General features: G+C 29.7%; 2 protein-coding genes across 3 annotated transcripts; one reads left to right on the top strand and one right to left on the bottom strand.

The window, feature by feature from the left end:
- Positions 1–2093: 2093 nt before the first annotated feature.
- LOC129901448 (thylakoid lumenal 15 kDa protein 1, chloroplastic) lies at positions 2094–3017 on the bottom strand. The gene has a single exon (XM_055976631.1). The coding sequence runs from the start codon at positions 2912–2914 to the stop codon at positions 2255–2257; it is 660 nt and encodes a 219-aa protein (XP_055832606.1). The 5' UTR covers positions 2915–3017; the 3' UTR covers positions 2094–2254.
- A 4852-nt stretch (positions 3018–7869) lies between these two features.
- On the top strand, positions 7870–13523 carry LOC129900732 (uncharacterized). 2 transcript variants are annotated; one of them, XM_055975752.1, is made up of 5 exons: positions 7878–8581; positions 8657–8836; positions 8919–9258; positions 12249–12371; positions 13010–13523. In XM_055975752.1, exons 1-5 carry the CDS (start codon positions 8114–8116, stop codon positions 13120–13122), a joined length of 1224 nt encoding a protein of 407 aa, XP_055831727.1. In that variant the 5' UTR covers positions 7878–8113; the 3' UTR covers positions 13123–13523. The 2 variants fall into 2 exon arrangements, with proteins under 2 accessions (XP_055831728.1, XP_055831727.1); XM_055975753.1 differs by lacking the exon at positions 12249–12371 and having other exon boundaries at positions 7870–8581.
- Positions 13524–19071: the final 5548 nt, after the last annotated feature.

Below are 19071 nucleotides of genomic sequence, written 5' to 3' on the forward strand. Positions count from 1 at the left end.
GGTCAACAACCAACTAAATCTAGACTTCTTCACTACTCGTACAGGCTTGACGGAGTTAAGCTATATTGAGGGAATCGCTTTGAGTCTTTTCTCAAAGTTCGAAGGCATATTTGAGCCTTTTCCAAAAAAAAAAAAAAAACACATGTTTCCAGCTTTTGGTGTCAACACAGAGAAATAAGTAAAATAACAAAAGGGATATTTTCAAACAAGCATTAGCAGATCTTTCTGCTACATAATTTTCCTTCCGTCCTGCCAAGCTTTCACACGAGTCTGTCTTAAAAATTTTGGAGCTCAATCACCTGAAATCTTTTCTCAAGAACCCAAAACCAAGCACTAGTTCAAAAGACGGTGGTCAAATTTGGAAGCTTACAAACTGCCTTGATCCTATACGAAATAGGATGCTTTATTGGACTTCTGCATTCAAGGCCAGGTAATAAGAATTTGGCAATGATCGAGCTACAAAATATAAAAACAACACAATTGGCAATGAAGTAATAAACTTTCTTTTCTGAAGACATAATACCTTCTCCAAAGAGGAAAGAAAATCCATTGAGTGATAAATATTCAACCAAATAAAGGCATGCAGAAGAACTATAGATGTATATAAAGCTAGAGATCCAGCAGCTAATATCAACTGGTATAATGACTCCTGACTTGCACCATTTAGGACAATTCAAAGTCCCAAACTTCAGCTGAAAAAAGGTCACAAATTCCAGAAACAAGAATATGCAACACAAGGCTGATCCGACTGCAAATTAGTGAAATCCCGGGTTGCAGGATCTCTGTGATTATATGGCAGACAAAACACAGCTCTTTTATTCACTACCACTGCTGCTTTTATCCTTTACGCCTAATATCCTGTTTCTGGGGTAACTCAAGTACACAGGAAAAGAAGAATGCTGACAGATGACGTGTTGAAGGTCACAAGATCCATAGATACTGTTGGACCATCACTGCAGAGCTTTGTTGCAGCACTTGGGTTGGTGGGATTTAAGGGCAGACCGAGATAGAGTGCCATGGTAAAGAGTGAGTTCATATTACTATATCATCTAAAGCTAGTATGCAGATGCTGGTTGAGCTCAATTTTGCACTTCTCCCACCAGTCTCTAGCAGTGAATGAAGGCCAAGACTAGTTATCATCTTTCTTCTAGTTTTTAATCATGTAAAAAGTGAAAAACCGAAAACTGAAGACCCCATTAGCATTTCAGAAGTAGTTTACTGAAAACTTGTGACTTAGCAAAATGAAGGACAGGGAGAAGTTAACAACACTTTGACCAGTTTAATTGCTCGGTGATTGAATAAGGACCTGGGAAGCATGCTAATGGAGGCATGTGGGAATCTCCAATATTCTTCTGAATAGGAAATGTTGAGGATTGATTGTATCTCAACATCAAACCGTGATCATGGAATACTTTTTGGATCACTAAACGATAAGAGAATCAGACGAGCATAATTCAAAAACAATCAACAAATTCTATTTTGTTTCATTCTTACCAGGATCAGATTGATGTGTGGCGGCCATCTCACTCGAAGTGTGGTCTTTACTATTCAATGAGATCGATCAGGATAGCTAGTTATGGCAGTGTGATATCTCCTTCATCTTTGACAGGTTCAAACTTGTTAAATTGTTGGATTTGGATACTTTCCCCGGTGAAATACAATCTCTAGATCATACAAGGTATTTTGCTGCTTGAACTAATGCTAGTTCAATTCCCTCCTTTATAGCTAAGCTTTGGAATCTTGAACCTTTTGTGATAAGGCTTAAGTGGAGAAGTGATATTACCTACTTCTCTTTTGAAGATGGTTAAGTTGAGCATCACCTCTGAAACTTACTTATCACCAAAGGTACAAGATTCCAAAGCTTAACTATAATGTCAGGAATTGAAGCATTAGTTTGAGCAGCAAAGTAACTTAAATGAATCATTAGAGATTGCATTACATTGGGGTAAGTGCCGCAATGCTAAAGCACTCCAAATCATCATTTTAACAAATCTTTTACTATCAAAGACGAAAGAGACATCAAGCTACCGTGACAAGTCATCCAAATCGATCTTTCTGCCTTGCAAGTGAACCATATTAATGCAAATACAAGCTATGTGGCAATTTGATCAAATATAATCGAACCTAATACGAGCTCCAACTGTTGATGTTTACATGGAACCTCGTGATGTGGTACAGGTTCAAATCATATACAGGAAAAAATAGGTACAAATTGATGAGGCCAGCAATGATTAACAGCTTACACTACATAAAGCTATTCGCAAAGCAATGTCTCTCGTGTTGCATTACCAGTTACTGGATTCACTCCATCAGCAATTTTGCAAAGGTATACCCGTTGATCTTCTCTTAGAGGAACATCCGTGAAGTCTGCCCCTTGTATAACGGAACCCTTGAAAGATGTATTCCCCGTTGCAAGTGCTCCTTCCAAGTTAGCATTGCTTAAATTGGCCTTAGTCACATTAGCTAAGGAGAAATCAGCACCTCTAAGATCCGCATCAGATAGATCAGCCCCAGTTAAATCGGCATCGAAAAAGCTAGCACCGAGTAACTTCGCACCTTTAAAATTAGCTTGTCTGAGTATTGAAGTTTTAAAATCTTGTCTGATTAAAGTTTTCCCACTAAAATCCTTCCCTGTTAGATCTTGGCCCCTTGTTACTCCAGCTCCGTAAGGGCCTCCGCCTTTAAAGGCTAAAGCAGGATCGGAAACAAAGAAGAGTGAAGCAGAGAGAAGTGCTACAAAGCTTGCTCTTGAAATTGTTTCACCTAATGAGATGAAACCATTTCTCGAAGATTCAGCTGATTTTATAGAAACTTGTGAAGTAGATTGATGGATTTGTGGGGAGAGATGGACATTCTGAATTTTAGGATTTGGGGGGAGTTTGGAACAACACAAGCAGAAGCTGAGAATTGCCATTTCTTGATGAGTCAGTTTTTTCTAGGGCATTTTGTTTGTGATAATCTTCAAAAAAAAAAAAAAAAGGAGAATAGAGAAAGTTCGGGAAAAAGTTTACGCCGTTGCTACGGACCGAACCCGGGTCGCCCTGGTGACAGGCGGGGAGTTCTTAACACTATACTACAACGACTTATTTCTTTATTAGTGAAGATTATAATACGTATACAATTATACATTGTATGATATACAAAATTGTGAAAATATGTCTGTTTTATTAGGATAAGTTGTCTATATCACATCTCTTAAGCACTGACCGTTTCTGACCCTATTAATATAGAATGTTTTGTGCACGTGGCTATCCTTTCTAATTTAAACAAAACAAAACGATCCAATATTTTTGTTTTCAAAAGCAAAATGTTTCCACGTATTAGTTGGATATGTTATTTAGAAAGTTCCCCGTATCTGAATTGGTTTATATTATACATACTTAATTTTATTTTTAAAATATTATTTTTGGGAACTGACGGCCTTGTAGAAATAATAATTCTGACTCAACAAGGTAGGAGTAAAGTTTGCTCAAATTAACTTATCAGTGTACTTTAATTAATAATTAGTTTTTTCTTCTAAATTACCAAATTATGCTTACTGTGAATAGCTAAGTGTTGTTTCAAGAACTTAATCTCATCTTCATTAATTTACAGGAGCTAGCAAAAATATAATCATTACTCTTAATTAAAATGTACATTTATGACTAAATAAAATGTTCAGGTTATCATCTAACACGTCGCTATTTTGCAGCATATATCAGGTATACTGTTGCTTCATCTTTACTACTTTCGTCTTGTATTGCATTAGAGAAAAATTCATTTTTAAAAAAAAAAAAAAAAAAGGAAAAGGCTCAAATATGCCATTAAATTTTGAGAAAAAACTTATTTATGTCATCCGTTAAAAGTTTGGCTCATTTATGTCAGTTTTATTTGAGAAAAGACTCATCTATGTCATTATTTATAAATTAAAATATTTTTCGTTTTGCAAAACTATTTTATACACGTGGTCAATTATAATTCGGCCACGTTATTAACTAAATTATTTTTTAAAATAAAAAAGGTTCAAATATGCATCGAACTTTGAGAAAAGGCTCAGCTATGCCATCCGTTAAAAGTTTGGTTCATCTATGTCATTTCAGTTAACAAATAATAGCATGAATGAGACTTTTCTCAAATAACAATGGCATAAATGAGTCAAATTTTTAACAAATAACATAAATAAGTATTTTTTTCATAGTTTGATGACATATTTAAATTTTTTTCCTTTTAAAAAAAAGGCAATTAGTAATATATATATATATATATATATATATATATATATATATTTATGTCACACGAGAGATTAATTTATGATCGATTTAAATTTAATGGATTCTATATTTATATTCTTGGCAAACAGGCGGTCCACTTAGTGTTAGAGGCAAAGATTTCACCAAAGTATTCAACATTTGTTTCAATACCATAAAATAATTTTAATTTTATATATATACAATATATAAAATAATCTTTCAATAATTTTTTTTAAATAAATCATTTTCATCCTTCTAGCTCCGCCCCTGGTTCCCCTTTTCGGAATGAATAGGGCAAGAAAATCTCAGCCTAGAAGCTGCTCTTGCCAATTATTTACGCAACACATTAATGCATGTTATGATAGCAACTTGTTTTTTAAACAGATAAAACTCTATAATTAATTTGGTCATGTCATCACGACAAATGCAATGACAGAGTTGATAAGTACATCTATGTGTGTATCATATATATTGTGAAAATACTTTTCTGTGTAGTGTGTATATATATATATATATATTACGATGTTTCCTTGCACGTTATTCTAGCTTTGATAGAACAAACAAATTTAGAGCAAAAACTGAATTAAGTGAATGAAAATAGTAATAGTTTATTTTACCAATATATACTATTCTTTTTGATCAATTACAATGACTTAACTATTTTTTTTTCTATCGCTATAAGAGTCCAAGACACATATAAAATATGTATAAGTTAAACTAATACCTTGAATACCCAGTCAGATATTGCAATTAAATAAGAAGTAGGAGTATATCATGAGTATATAGTTTGGGACAATGCCAAACTCAGAATTTTCACTGTGTTTAAAATATGAAAAAATAAATTAAACACGAAGAATTCAAAGGATACAATATCAACTATATATATTTAAAATAATTTTAATCATATATAAATAATATAATTTTTCATCAAAAAATATTTGAAGGAACCGTTCAATCCTGGTCAGCTCCTAATTGGGGGTGTAAAACTATATATTATAATGTTGGCATGAAATATTAGGAGAACTACAGGTTGAGATGTAATCTCTTTGCAATAACAGGAAATTAAAAGCTGTTGTCACAAGTTGTAGTACTACTTTATCCAAAATCATTAATAAACATGAATTGACATGTAAAAGTAAGCTGACGTTAAGAAAGGTTTAAAATTTGTTTACTACACCCAGGAATCAAGATATTAGATAAATGCACGAACATAAATTGGAAAAGGACAAGCCTGATAATTTGCTAAAAAGAACAATAAATTACAAGAACCATAACATGAGAAATTTATATGATTTTTTAAAAAAAATATGAAGTAACCCTACTTTAGGTTAAAAGCTTAATGATTTTAACACGTAAGTCTATACTAAATAGATAAAATTCTTTGTATATTAATAAATATGACCTTATTTTATAGATATTGTTTTAATTTTCTCACCAAATATGTATGTATATCGAAGAAGCAAGGAATTTAATTGAAATCGCTGAATTGATCTTAAAATATGTGTTTTAATTCTAATAAAGAATTTACATCAAAACATGTAAATTTTCTATTATTAAGTATTTTATGAAGTGAGAATATATGTTAAGTAATCATAGTTAAATACTAAAAAAAAGTATGTACAAACTTGTATTTTGTATTTATTGACTTAAAGACTTGACGTTGACCCCATAACTTTTTATCTAGATTGATTGAAGCCTCATAGTATTGTTATAGTAATTATAGAGGCAGAGCCACCATTTGAGTTATGGATCCGCAGGACTCACTAAATTTATTATATTTAAAAATTTATTTTATATAGATATATATAGTTTATTCAAAATCTAATACAATAATAATATTTTTAATATAATTTCATATGTGGAATTCGATGAAGGTAGAATGGGTATACAAAATCTTATTTTTACTATGTAAAGGTAGACTTACTCAAATAAAATATTTTAAAATAAATTTGAAAAGAAAATACTATAATACAGAAATAAATAACAATTATAAGTAATACAATAATAAAAAAATTGAACGACAAATAATTATACCAATCAAAGAATAAGATATTAGGGAAGTATATGATAAAATTACTGAAAAGAAAAATTAAGCAATATTTGATTATTTATGAGTTATTTATCCTAATTTTCGACCTTCTTATCCTTCAGAACATATAAACTTAAAATCTTGATTCAGTCTTATAATCATTGGGCCAACGTCGGCAAGTGTTTCATTTTCCATCTAATGGAGACATTTTTTTTTGTCGGTTGGTTCTCTGTTTTGTTTCTCCACGAGACAAGTTGTTTACTCTGCTTCCTTTTTATATCTATGATCATGTTATTACTAAAATATGTTTAAATAATTTGGCTTTCACTAACTTCCATTAATTCTCTTTTAACTTATGTTGTGACCCTTGTGGGTGCGTACAAGAATTAGATTTTTTAAAACGCATGACTAGTTTTGGGGGTTAGTTTTGATTATTGAGCTAATCCTTTTAATTCATAAAACAAAGCTTGAACTAATCCTTTGTTGACAGTACAACAGCTGTTGATTAGCCAGGGCACCAAATGATAGTGGATTTTAGCTTTTAAAGTTTGTGATTCCCACCATTAACTTTTGTTAACGCGACATTCAAAAGATATATCACTTAGAAGCCTTCGCATATTTAAGATTTGAAATTTATAAATTTTTATAATAATTTAAATTAATATTTTATAATAATTTAATTCACATTTAAATATTTAAAACTTTTTAAAGAAGGTTTGAGCAAAATTACCGAATTCATGAAGTGCCGTATGTTGCGCTAATTTAGAAAAGATAGTTAGAACTTAGGGATTGTATTGGACCACTAAGATTCCAAGAATCATTGAACAGGAATCCTTAAAAATTTAAGGGTTTAAGGTCACTCGTCATTTTTTAGATTACTAATCTATATTATTAAGGAATAGTTTGATGGAGCTCCCATCAAATTTTATTTTTGTAATAATGATTTTTCATATCATTTATGATATTACGTTACCTTCCTTTTTTTTTTTTGATTTCTACCAAGTACATGCATGGAACATGAACTCATTGTTGAAACATGTGTTTCATAGTTTTTCCTCTCATTACACATGGTCTAAGTCAAAAGTTAGCCCTCATGCCAAACAAAACCAAACAAAAAAGATGAATAAACATTTGTTTCTCTGTCTTTTCCTCTTTTCTTGACCTTTGGGTTTAAAACATTAGGAGAGTGGGAATTGGTTACCAACTCAATTAGTCAACCATACAGGTATGACACTACAAACCACTCCAACCATAACCATCTGTAATTCTATAGTAGCCATATTTGTGTTAGGATAACAAACTACAACAATAATACAACCATAAGATGAAGCCCTTTTACGAAAGCCTCACAAGAGCATCGACCATTCTAAATGTCGATGGATTCAGTATTTCAAATTTTTCAAATTTATAATTTTTAAATTTTAGAAAAATCATTCATTGAGTTTTAAATAAATTATTTATATATTAATTGAAGTATAAATTAACAATTTTTTTCATGTGCATCAATAGTATTTTAGCTTATAACCCTCAACCCGTCGAGTGCTCACCCACTTAATTAAGTCTAACTTATCGCAGAATTCTTAATTAGAACTTTAGTTCCACTCTTAATTTAAAAATCAATCTTTGATGTTACTAGTGCCCAACAAGTGGCAGTTGAATGACGGGGGCAGACAAATGTTCTGTCCAACCGCTAAACCCTAACACTCGCGCCTCTTCTTTTAGCCCTTATATTAAGACCAACTTCAACCTGACAGCCCCCAAACTCGTCCTTTCCTAAAAATTGCATCTTTTTTGCTGTCTTTCCTCTGTAACGGCAAAATTCAAGAACTTCACATAGTGTGCAACTAAGGTTTTAATGATGGCATCTTATTCTTCTGTATTACGTGGGAAAGAAGAGAAAGGTTTCCCTCCTCCTCACAAGTTGTTTCCAAGTCATGGTTTTGCCATGGAAGAACAGAAACAGAAGAAGAAAGTTCAAGATTTTAACTTGAAAGGCACTGGGGCATCTGGCTATGAGGAACAGAGCACTGATGGGTTGAGAAAAGTGAAAGCTAATTGGGGGAATGATTCGATTTTTGGTACATATGGGTTATCAGAACACTCATCCTCCTCTGGTTTAAGTAGCCCTTTTGGGTCTGAACTTGGCTCAACAGAAACTGATGAAACTGAAAGCGAAGAGGATGAAGATTTCATTGCTCAATTGACTCGACAAATGGCTGATTATATGCTTAAAGATGATGACGACGAAGAAGAAGATGTCTCTGTTGATGAAAATGATGCTGATGAAAACAGAGCCCCAAGTTCTACTCTTAATAATCTCCAGGTTAATTTATCTTCTCAAAGATTGCAACGTTTTACCTTTTCTTTAATTTTTACTGAATTTGGTTTTCTTTTTCAGACACCAAACACATATGGGTTGGCTGGGAATTGGTCAAATTTAAATTCCAAGGAGATATGTTGCTATAATCAAGAATCTTTAGGCACATATGTTAAGCCTGTAGAAGACTCTGTGAATCATCAAATAAAGAATTCTAATAGTGTATTTTACTCTAGTGATGATTTGAAGAGACCAATTCAAGTAAGAATTCAAAAACTAAACAAGCTTTTGTGGGTTGTTTCTTGATAAGTCTATACCATCTAACTGACTTAATTATGTGTAGGTGTACCACTTGAAAGACCAACCAACAACAGCAAAACTGAAAAAAAGAATGAAGGGGACAGCTTCAGTTCGGAAACTCAAAACTGAAAAAAACAACACAGAGAGTAGTTTGACAAAAAAACAAACAGTTGGTAGGCATGGCCAAAGTGGAGATAAAATTCATCAACTTCATCCTCAACATCCAGTACAGGGTAGTGGAGCAGCCATGAGGGCCATATTTCTCGGAGGATCCGGTTTGAAAAAGGGGTCATCTGGAACTGGGGTTTTCTTGCCTCGCACAATTAATAATCCCAATCCTCCTCCTACTGCAACAACAGAATCAAAAAAGAAGAAGAAATCTGGTATGTTTACTGTTACTCCAATGAATCAATTATCTGAAACTTTTTCAATCTTTTTCTTTTGTTTAATTGTTAAATTCAATTAAAAAAAATTGTGATTAAACAGTTCACCAAAATGGGGCTAAAAAGGACCCCATTTTTGGTTCAATCAGTTGAGTTGCGTTAAGACTTTGTCCGCCTACAATATTTACTGGGATCAAGTAACCTGTCACTTTCAGAAATGAATTTTTCAGGTTGCCCACATGGATTGCCTCCATTTGCTGGTTAGATTCCAGTATATATTGTTGAAGCTAACTCAAATTCATGTAAAATTACTTGAAAGTAAAACTTATAAAACGCTTTTTATTAAATGCGATTTTAGAATTCGAACCTAAAATTCATATTAAAAATGAAAGGTAACTTACTATTCCATCACACCTTTTGGGTTGTTTTATAGCAAGTTAGAATTATGCAGGTTTTAAAATGTAGAAGTTAGTTATAAGAGAATTTATTTTATTTAGCTATTAGGTATGGAGGATTTTTTATTTTTTTTTGGTAAGAGGTATACTGGATTTAGTTATTTCATTTTATACATAAATTTTATATATATATATATATGGCAACTCGGTGCACTAAAGCTCTCGCTATGCACATAATTAGAAAGCTTTGGCAGGATTTTATAACGTTCGTTCAATATTATTTCACCTTTTCATATTGCTAACATAGAGATATTCTTATTAGTATAGTTAAACAATTTTTTTTAATCTATAACTATTTTAACAGTAAAGCATAACATTTTGTTTATCTTAGAATTTAAATAAACTCTATATAAAATGCATAACTTGTAACGAAACTTGTAGTCTGTAAAAAACAATTTTTATTTTAAGAAACAAATCAAGTTTATGCCTGGTTTAGATATGAAATGATCAAATTAACCTTAAGTAATGAGTATTCCTCCCATTTTAATTTATGTGGTAGTATTTGATTGAATACAAAATTTAAGAGGAATTTTTTTTTAAAATCTTATGATCTTGAATATATTAAAACTAGAGCACTGTGACTATAAAAAGTCGTCAAGAGTGAAATAAAAAGTTTACTGTATCCTTTTTTTTTCGATTAGTTAATATTTGTTACAATTTTGATTAATCCTTATACATAAAATTATGTTGTATATTAAAAATACTGAATTTAAGTAACCCAACAACATAATAAATATAAATTCATTATTTTCAAAATACTAAAAATTAAATTTATAAATTTATTTAACTACGTCATGAGTGTCGGAATCATCATTAAATTGGACACCAAAAGTGAATTTAGAATATAAGTCAATGATGATTGATGCGAGGTACTATTACATTCGCTGTTCTTTTGTGACAGATACTGCGAATATAGCATTGCATAATTATAAGTTATTTTCTTTTTAGTTTGTTATTTTACTATAACTAGCAATAATTAAGTAATTTTTTTTTTTACTTTAATAAAATAATTTATAACTATAAAATTATATAATTAAAAATTATTTTGGATTATGAATTTCAAAAATTATTCTTTTTATTTTAAATATCGTGTCAAGTCGATGTCATATAAAATGAAATATAAGGGAGTTACTTTATAAGTTACATATAATTCACATTAAATGGATAAGTGAAAATGACACACTCTGTAAGTAACCCCATTTATAGATTCTAATTGATTCTATTAAATGAAATGATTAATTTTATTGTCCATGGAATCTGTATTTGAATCTGAATTAGTTGCTAGTTTAAGGCATCCACGCTAGACAACAACTTACCTTATATTAAGTCGTATAATATGTTATCAACATTACTACCCCACCACTATTGTCAATTTATGTTTTCTTTTTTTATGAATAAGTATTATGATAGAGACATTTTATAATAAGTACGTCAGAACATGATAACTCTTATCTGATTTGTTTTTGAGTATTTCATACCACATAGTGCTCCTAACGCTTATCATGACTAAATAATGATTTGAGATATCTTTTTACTGTTTCCTTTTCAAGATATTATTTGATTGTCATATTTTTCTTACATACTATTTTGGTTATTTTTTTAATTAGGAATTTATCAAAAATAATATTATTTATTTAATAAAAATAGAGATAAGATTTATGTATGTTGGACCGACTTCTCCATATCCACTTGGTGCGTGAGATTAGTATGTTGTTCTTTTCAAGGGATTTTTATTCATACTCTTAGCCTCTTCTTGGTTTAGCACCTTTTCATTTTGTCCAAATAAAATTGCCTTCTCTAGTTTTGGGTAAGCTATCAATATGAGTGGGTGGTAGTTGGAGGTCCATATAGTAGGAAGAAAAAGGTATCATTAAATATTTGTCGTACGTTTTATTTGTAAATATGGCTTCTAGTCCGTTCTCTAAGGAAGCTTTTCGAAAACAATTGGGACAATATTACTTTTAATCCTTTTAAGTATTCGTAAATTGTAAGTTTTGGTCCCAATGATATTTGATTTAAAACTTATTTATAAACCTTCAAATTGTCCTACCTTTCAAAGTGGGGGTTAGGTCTGCGTACACTCTACCCTCCCCAGATCCCACATTATGGGATTATACTGGGTTTGTTGTTGTTATAAACCTTCAAATTATTGATTTTTTTTTTGGTTATCCTACTACTATGTTTTTCTAACTTATTTTGAAATGTTTTTTTGAGACTAGGATCTATCAGAAATAGTTTCTCTGTCTTACACAATAAGGATAAGGTCTACGTAGATTCTACTCTTCTCATATCTCATTTGTAGGATCAAATTGAATATGTCGTCATTACTTAATATATAAATAATTAAGTGGTGGAACAGATAATAATAATGATAACAAGCAAAATATCAAACATGTACTTTTTAATTAATTAAAAAGTAGATGATAGTTAGGTTTATTGTTTGCAGAATATGCAAAAGAATTACTTATTACTAGTTTAGTTTAACAATCCAAGAGCTAACATGGGAAAAATACTTTATTGATGACAAATGGACAGGAAGTTCAACGGTTCTAATACCAGCAAGAGTACTACAAGCTCTGCAACAACACTTCAACCATATGGATGCTTTGTCTCAATCAAACACATGTGCTGTCTCTCCTTCTCACTTTCCCAAAAATGGTAACCAAAAAACAGGCTTGATATCTTTATGCACTCCTGGCTAAAAGAATTTTTATACTATTAAATCACTTAAAAGATAAAGTACGTGTAATTATTCGTAAAAAAGTGAAAATACTCTCTTCGTTCACTTTTACTAGTCCACGTTAGACTTTGCACGTTCCTTAAGAAAGAATGATATCTTAGATGTTAGGAATTGATTTGAAGAACATGTAATTAACACTGATGGTAAAATATGAACGAGGGAATAGTTTCCTTAAAGCGGACAATAATGTAAGAATTCATTACACGAAATTCAATTTTTCGTAGCATCTTTGGCTACGTTTTCCAGTAAATAGAATTGAAGATATTGAATGATCTGTGGATTAGAACTTAAGTGTTGTGCACGTTTGGATCATTAATATTGATATTTTCGAGATTTGATGACAGAATTATAAAAGGTTAGCTGATCTGTTTGGTTTGAATCATTAAATTGTTGCTGTATTCAGGATTTTGAGTGAAAATTACAACATAGTAAACAAAAATATTGATGCATGATTGTACATGATCTCTTAGATTTGGTTAATTAAAATATTGATGCACTCAAGATTTTAAATCTTAATTTAAAATAAATCATTTATGGTAATTGATTTGTTTTGCAGACGCAGAGAATGAAGCAGAGGAATTGGTTTACAAAGAAAATCAACATTCAGAAGACCAAACAATTGTGGTAAATGACCAAGAGGTGCAACTACCTCAAGAATGGACTTATTGAACATATTGATTATATTATTGATTGATGGGTACCAATAATTGTCATATTTATTATTGGGAAGCAACTAATAAGGACAAAGGTGCATGTGAAGAATATTCTAATATCAAATAATAATGGAATCTTGGTGTAGATATTAGTAATATTACGTAATGATGTTGAAAGTGATGTGGCTTTCAATTTCACTGTGGAAGTGGTCAAGATAGATGACAAATAACAAGTTGTAGGTACAGTACTTGTATCATACAAAATGGGCTTGTTACTTAGGATGATATAAGGGAGGGGTAAATGTCTTATTTATGATGCCTTGTAGTAATAAAAATTGATTGGAGGTGTGATGTATCCAATTCAAGAATGTAAAAAGCCAAGTGCAAATAAAACTTGTTCTTATTATTGGTGTATAAGTGTGTGCATTGAGTTTTGGCCCTAAGAAACCAAGGACAAGAAACTAGTTCTACACAATTCTCATATAAAGAGATACAATCCTATTCCTATAAATGTGAGACTCAACATTTTATAGAATTTTACAATAGAAGATGGGTCTAACATCCAGTAAACAAAAGAATTGAGATAATCTTGATTAATAAATAGATATCGGCTTAATTTGTTAAATCTAAAACTGATAAAAGTGCATGGATATTTGATTTTGATGTTGTCATAATTTATAAAAAAAATTACTCGTGTATGCCATTTCAGATAATCCTGACAAAGTTTAACTTGAGACATTATCTGAAGTTCAACCATTTTTGTTTAAACTTTGACAATTCAGTCATTTTTGTTTGAACTTCAATTATAGATGACTGATGTTTAATTATTTTTGCTTGAACTTCATTGATCATATACATGTCCTTAACCCTCGAACAAAAATGATTGAAGTTTTCAATTATATAAACTGACGTTCAGACAAAAATAACTGAAGTCCTACTAAAAAATGCATGAACTTTACGCATAAGTAACTCCAGACATTTTCGAAGTAGGTATATATGCAAAAAATTTAAAAGCGGAAACATTTAAAATAAGTATATCAAAAAAAGACTTTCCCTTAAAACTAACTTATAGAAGTACTCGAAATCGAAACAATCAACCCTATTTCCACCGACTTGGACTCGAACACATAGTCCTATTAGAACTGCCGACAGGGTAATTGACGAATGTCAGCTCCTTTCTCTGGACAAATCTGATGAGATCTAATTTGTAGCTATTGTACAGAGTTAAAATTTGGGACAAATCTTGATTTTCAAGACCTTTTGTGGATCCAAATCTCAAGTTTCCTATATAAATTTACATGAAATAATTTTTTACGTAATATTTTTTTTCATTTTACATGATAATATTAGTTATCATTTAACAACCAAGTCTTTCCTTCTTTGAATATTTACTTCGCAAACACTTTTACTATATATTTGTAGCAAACTATGATTGATACGTTTCTATTGATGGAATCCTAGACAACTTGCAAGTTGCAACCCATCAAGTGGTCTGCTCAAACTCTCAAGCTAATATTGTCCATCAATACAAACAATAACAATTATAGCAGAGTGATAAGTATTTCTTCATTCTTAATCAGATATTTCAAATTTGAATTTTCTTGAATACTGAATTGTCACTTTTGTTAGGGAGCGTTTTAGCTTCTAATGTGAAATTTTTCGGTGCAAATCAAATTTAGTTGAGCTTTAATATAAATACCGAATATCGAATATGAAACCAAAATAAAAATTAATTAGAAATATTAAAAAATGTGTTCAATCACATATAAACCAATACCCATTTTAACAAACTAAATTTAATAATATAAACGTGCTGTAGTTTTTCTCTTTCGCAAATTTACTCCTATAGACGGTCCGATTTTACGAAAACTAAATACTATAATTTTGGAAATCTTACCAATATTATGTACGTTTGGTCAAATTTATTTATTAATATATAATTGAAATATACATAATTTTAACCATGAAGAAAAATATATGATTGTTATAGACACTTTTTCAAGAAAAGTAAATAACTGATTTAAAGGTTTATCAAAGGAATTTCAGAAAATCTTTAAAATTAGTGTCATTGAAGGATTTGAAAAATCAGTCCAAAATGGAATAGACACCATTATAAGATTCATAGGATGTGAATTCTTAGAGAGTCAACATATACTGGGTATTTTTTAAATTAGATTTTCTGAAACATAAAATCGTAATTATCCCTGTAATTTTTCAATTGGAAGTGTGATTAACAAGGGTGACGTCTAAATTAAACTCAAGTTTTGCTTCATGATAGTTAATTTGACTAAAAATTAGAACTAAATCAAATTATAAAATAATAATATTTTAAATTTTAAATTTAAATATATTTAAAATATTCAAAAATTATATGAAAAATATTATAAATCACATTTTTTCTCATATTAATATAATGAAAAAATATGTTTTAAGGATTAATATTATAAGTCACAAATTTTCTCATATCAATTATTTTGAGATAATTATCAAGAAACATATCTAAACTATCATTTTTTTTTGAATTTCATACATAAACTATTGGAAGTGTGAGTTTCATACCTAAACTATTACTTAAGAAACACGCATCAGTGGTGTGTGTAATACACTATCTCTACTATTTCTATTTTTTGAAAAAATCTTGTCACATGTCATTCCACATGAATAAAATATTCCACTTTAACAAAAATTAAATAAAATATTAATATTAGTTAAAAGTTAAAGATTAAAATATTTATATCCCAAAAAAGAAACTATTTTTTTATAAAAGAAATTACTTTTTAAAAAGAAATTATTTTTTAAAAAATAAAATTTAAAATATTTTTTCCTCACGCACTCCACCACCAACTCCCCCCCCCCCCCCTAACCCCCCAATCCTCATCCTTTTATTTTTCTAAAAAAAATTCAATTTCTTTTATAAAATATTTTTTAAAAAATCATACTTCATCCCCTCCCCTGCTTCTTTCTAAAATTATACCCGCCCCATCTAATCCTCCGCTCTTAATTTATATATATATATATATATATATATATATATATTATTTATTTTATTTTTTTCATTTTGTGTTATATATGTACATATATTTTTAGGAAAATATTTGTTCTTACTTGCATACCGAATATAACTGAAATACAATTTTTATTTTAAGAAAAGTCTTGCGGCAAATAAAAATACTTTCCTAAAATTATATATATATATTTAACACAAAATAAAAAAAATTAAAAGCGGAGAGTTAGATGAAGCGGGATAGAATTTTTTTTTAGAGAAATAAATATATCTTAATTATTATTTGAAAGCGGGGAGGAGGGGATGAAGTAAGAATTTCTATTAAAATTTTTATAAAAAAAATTTAATAAATAAAAATAAAACTAAAGAATTGGGAGGGGGTATGGTGAGAGAAAGTGGTGAAGTGAAGTAAAAGAAATATTTTATATTTTATTTTATAATTTTTTTGGCTGAAAGATAATAATATTTTAATTTTTAATTTTAACTAATTTTAATAATATATATAATTTTTATTAAGATGAAATATTTTGTCTATGTGTGACAAAAAATTTTAAATGAAAGAAAGAATGTATTACATATATTATGATGAGAGTGGAATAAAAAAAAGATGTGTACTTCTCAAACTAATAAATGATAGTTTATGTATGAAATTCACACTCTCAATAATTTAACTATAAAACTCAAAATAAAAAAATAGCTCAAATGTATTTTTAACACTTATAAAGCGAAATGTGCCAGTTTAAAATGAATAAATATTAAAATATGAGTTAATTCAATCTTATCTAGACTCTAGAGGTTGGCTAATTTAAATGACGTGTCGAAAAATTGTCGGCAGTTTCTCTTTTTGCTTTATTATTTTGTATACAAAGTGTATAAAATTAATTAAAGTTTTCACTCGCCATTAGATTTCATCACATGATGGTTGTGGTCAATGATAAGCGTCGATATTCCCTAATTTATTTATTCTCTTTTAATTTGGACTTTCTGCATTATTCCTGGCATATGAAGAAAACTACACCACAAAAATAAACTAACAATAATAATTACAAAAAAAACAGCACAATACACCTGCGGGAATAGTTCTTTTGCTGTAAACTACGTAGTACTATCTAATTTCATTTTTGACCAATTTTAAGGTTCGTTTGGTAGGTATTACTATCAATTTCGGTATTATTAAATTTCGTATTTGGTAGTGTTTTTAACCTATGATATTAACGCCCTATTCATTGTTATTATTTTTATTCATAGTAAATCATGATGTTAATAATATGAGTTACTATTTCTATTTTAATACACAAATATTATTCCAAACCCCACTAAATGAAATTTCACTAGATACATGCTATTGTTATTGTTGTTCTAGATCTACTCAGTAAACATCAAATATAATCTTAGTAAAATTAATCACATAAATAATATGAACATTATTAATACAGTCTGTTTAAATACTATTGTTACAAGCTTAACTTAACCACCCTAAGAATTAAATTATAATCTTGCATGTGGTAATTGACAATTAAAGGCCAACAATTACTACTATAATTAGAAGCCTGAGAAAATGGGTAAACTAAATGATGTGTTACTTGTAGACCATGCATGTAACAATCAATCAACTCAGCTAATTAATTAATTAAACTGATCATTAATTTGTGTTAGGCATAAATAAAATATTTTTTAAAGAACTTTTCCAAAAGAGAACAAATGAATTATTTTTCTGAAGCATTAAGAATTGATAGTACTATCAACAACATATGGATGATGTTTTACATTGCAAACTGGAAAGGATATCATATGGCTAATGTTATCCACACATAAGTGATTTGTTCTTATTGATGGAAACTACAAAGTGTTTTTGGATAACCAACGACAAAAAAAATGACTTTATTATGCAAAATGTTTTTTAAACCAAACACATAATTTTTTGCAGCCAAAAACGTTTTAAAAGTCATAAAACTTTAAGGTTACAATAAGCTACTTTAGATGGCAGATACTTCACAAAATTAATTAAGGCAAAGTGGCATAACTTCTTCCCGGGTCCAAGCATTACTTGTTCAAAGTTATGTTATCCTGCCCGGATAATGACGGAGTTAGAAATTTAGTTAAAGGAGTTCAAAATTTAATATATATAGATGAAAAATATTTTTTAATTTATATACTTCGTATAATTTTTTATACACATAGTATCATTATTCGATCAAGAATATTCGACTAACCACACATTACTACATGTGGCTACAACATTGTCAATGGCAAACCCGTAATTTTCATTAAGAGAATTAAAAATATAAAAAGGTAAATATACGAAGAAGATAAAAGATTCAACACCTACTAGAATATAGGCCGAGCAGTACTCTTCTCGAATTTTTGGATGCACTGAATTTGACATCACATATGTAACCAAAAAATCCCCACTGAAATCAAAATCTTTAGTTGGATCGCTTTCGTGTAACATGCTACTGCTTGAGCCAAAAATAAAAAAGCGCGAATGAAAAGATTCTTCATTCGAGTTAGCTTCTTTTTCCGGTATGCCGCTCCGAACTAATAATAAGTTTAGTTTCTACAAACATATAATTGAATTATAATCTTGCATGTGGTAATTGACAATTAAAGGCCAACAATTACTACTATAATTAGATGCCTGACAAATTGGGTAAACTACATGATGTGCTATTTGTACACCGTGCATGTAACAATCAATCAACTCAGTTATAATTAATTAAGCTGATCATTAATTTGAGTTAGGCATAAAAAAATAATTTTTAAAGAACTTTTCCAAAAGAGAACAAATGAATTATTTTTTCTGAAGCATTAAGAATTGATAGTACTGTCAACAACATATGGATGATATTTTGCATTGCAAACTGGATGATTTTTTATTGTTTGTTAAAAATTGATAATATGGGGTAAGATTTAGAAATATCTGCAAAGGAAAATGTTGTCTATACATAAGTGATAAAGAAG

Source organism: Solanum dulcamara, chromosome 8 (genome assembly GCF_947179165.1).
Source record: "Solanum dulcamara chromosome 8, daSolDulc1.2, whole genome shotgun sequence".
NCBI lineage: Eukaryota > Viridiplantae > Streptophyta > Magnoliopsida > Solanales > Solanaceae > Solanum > Solanum dulcamara.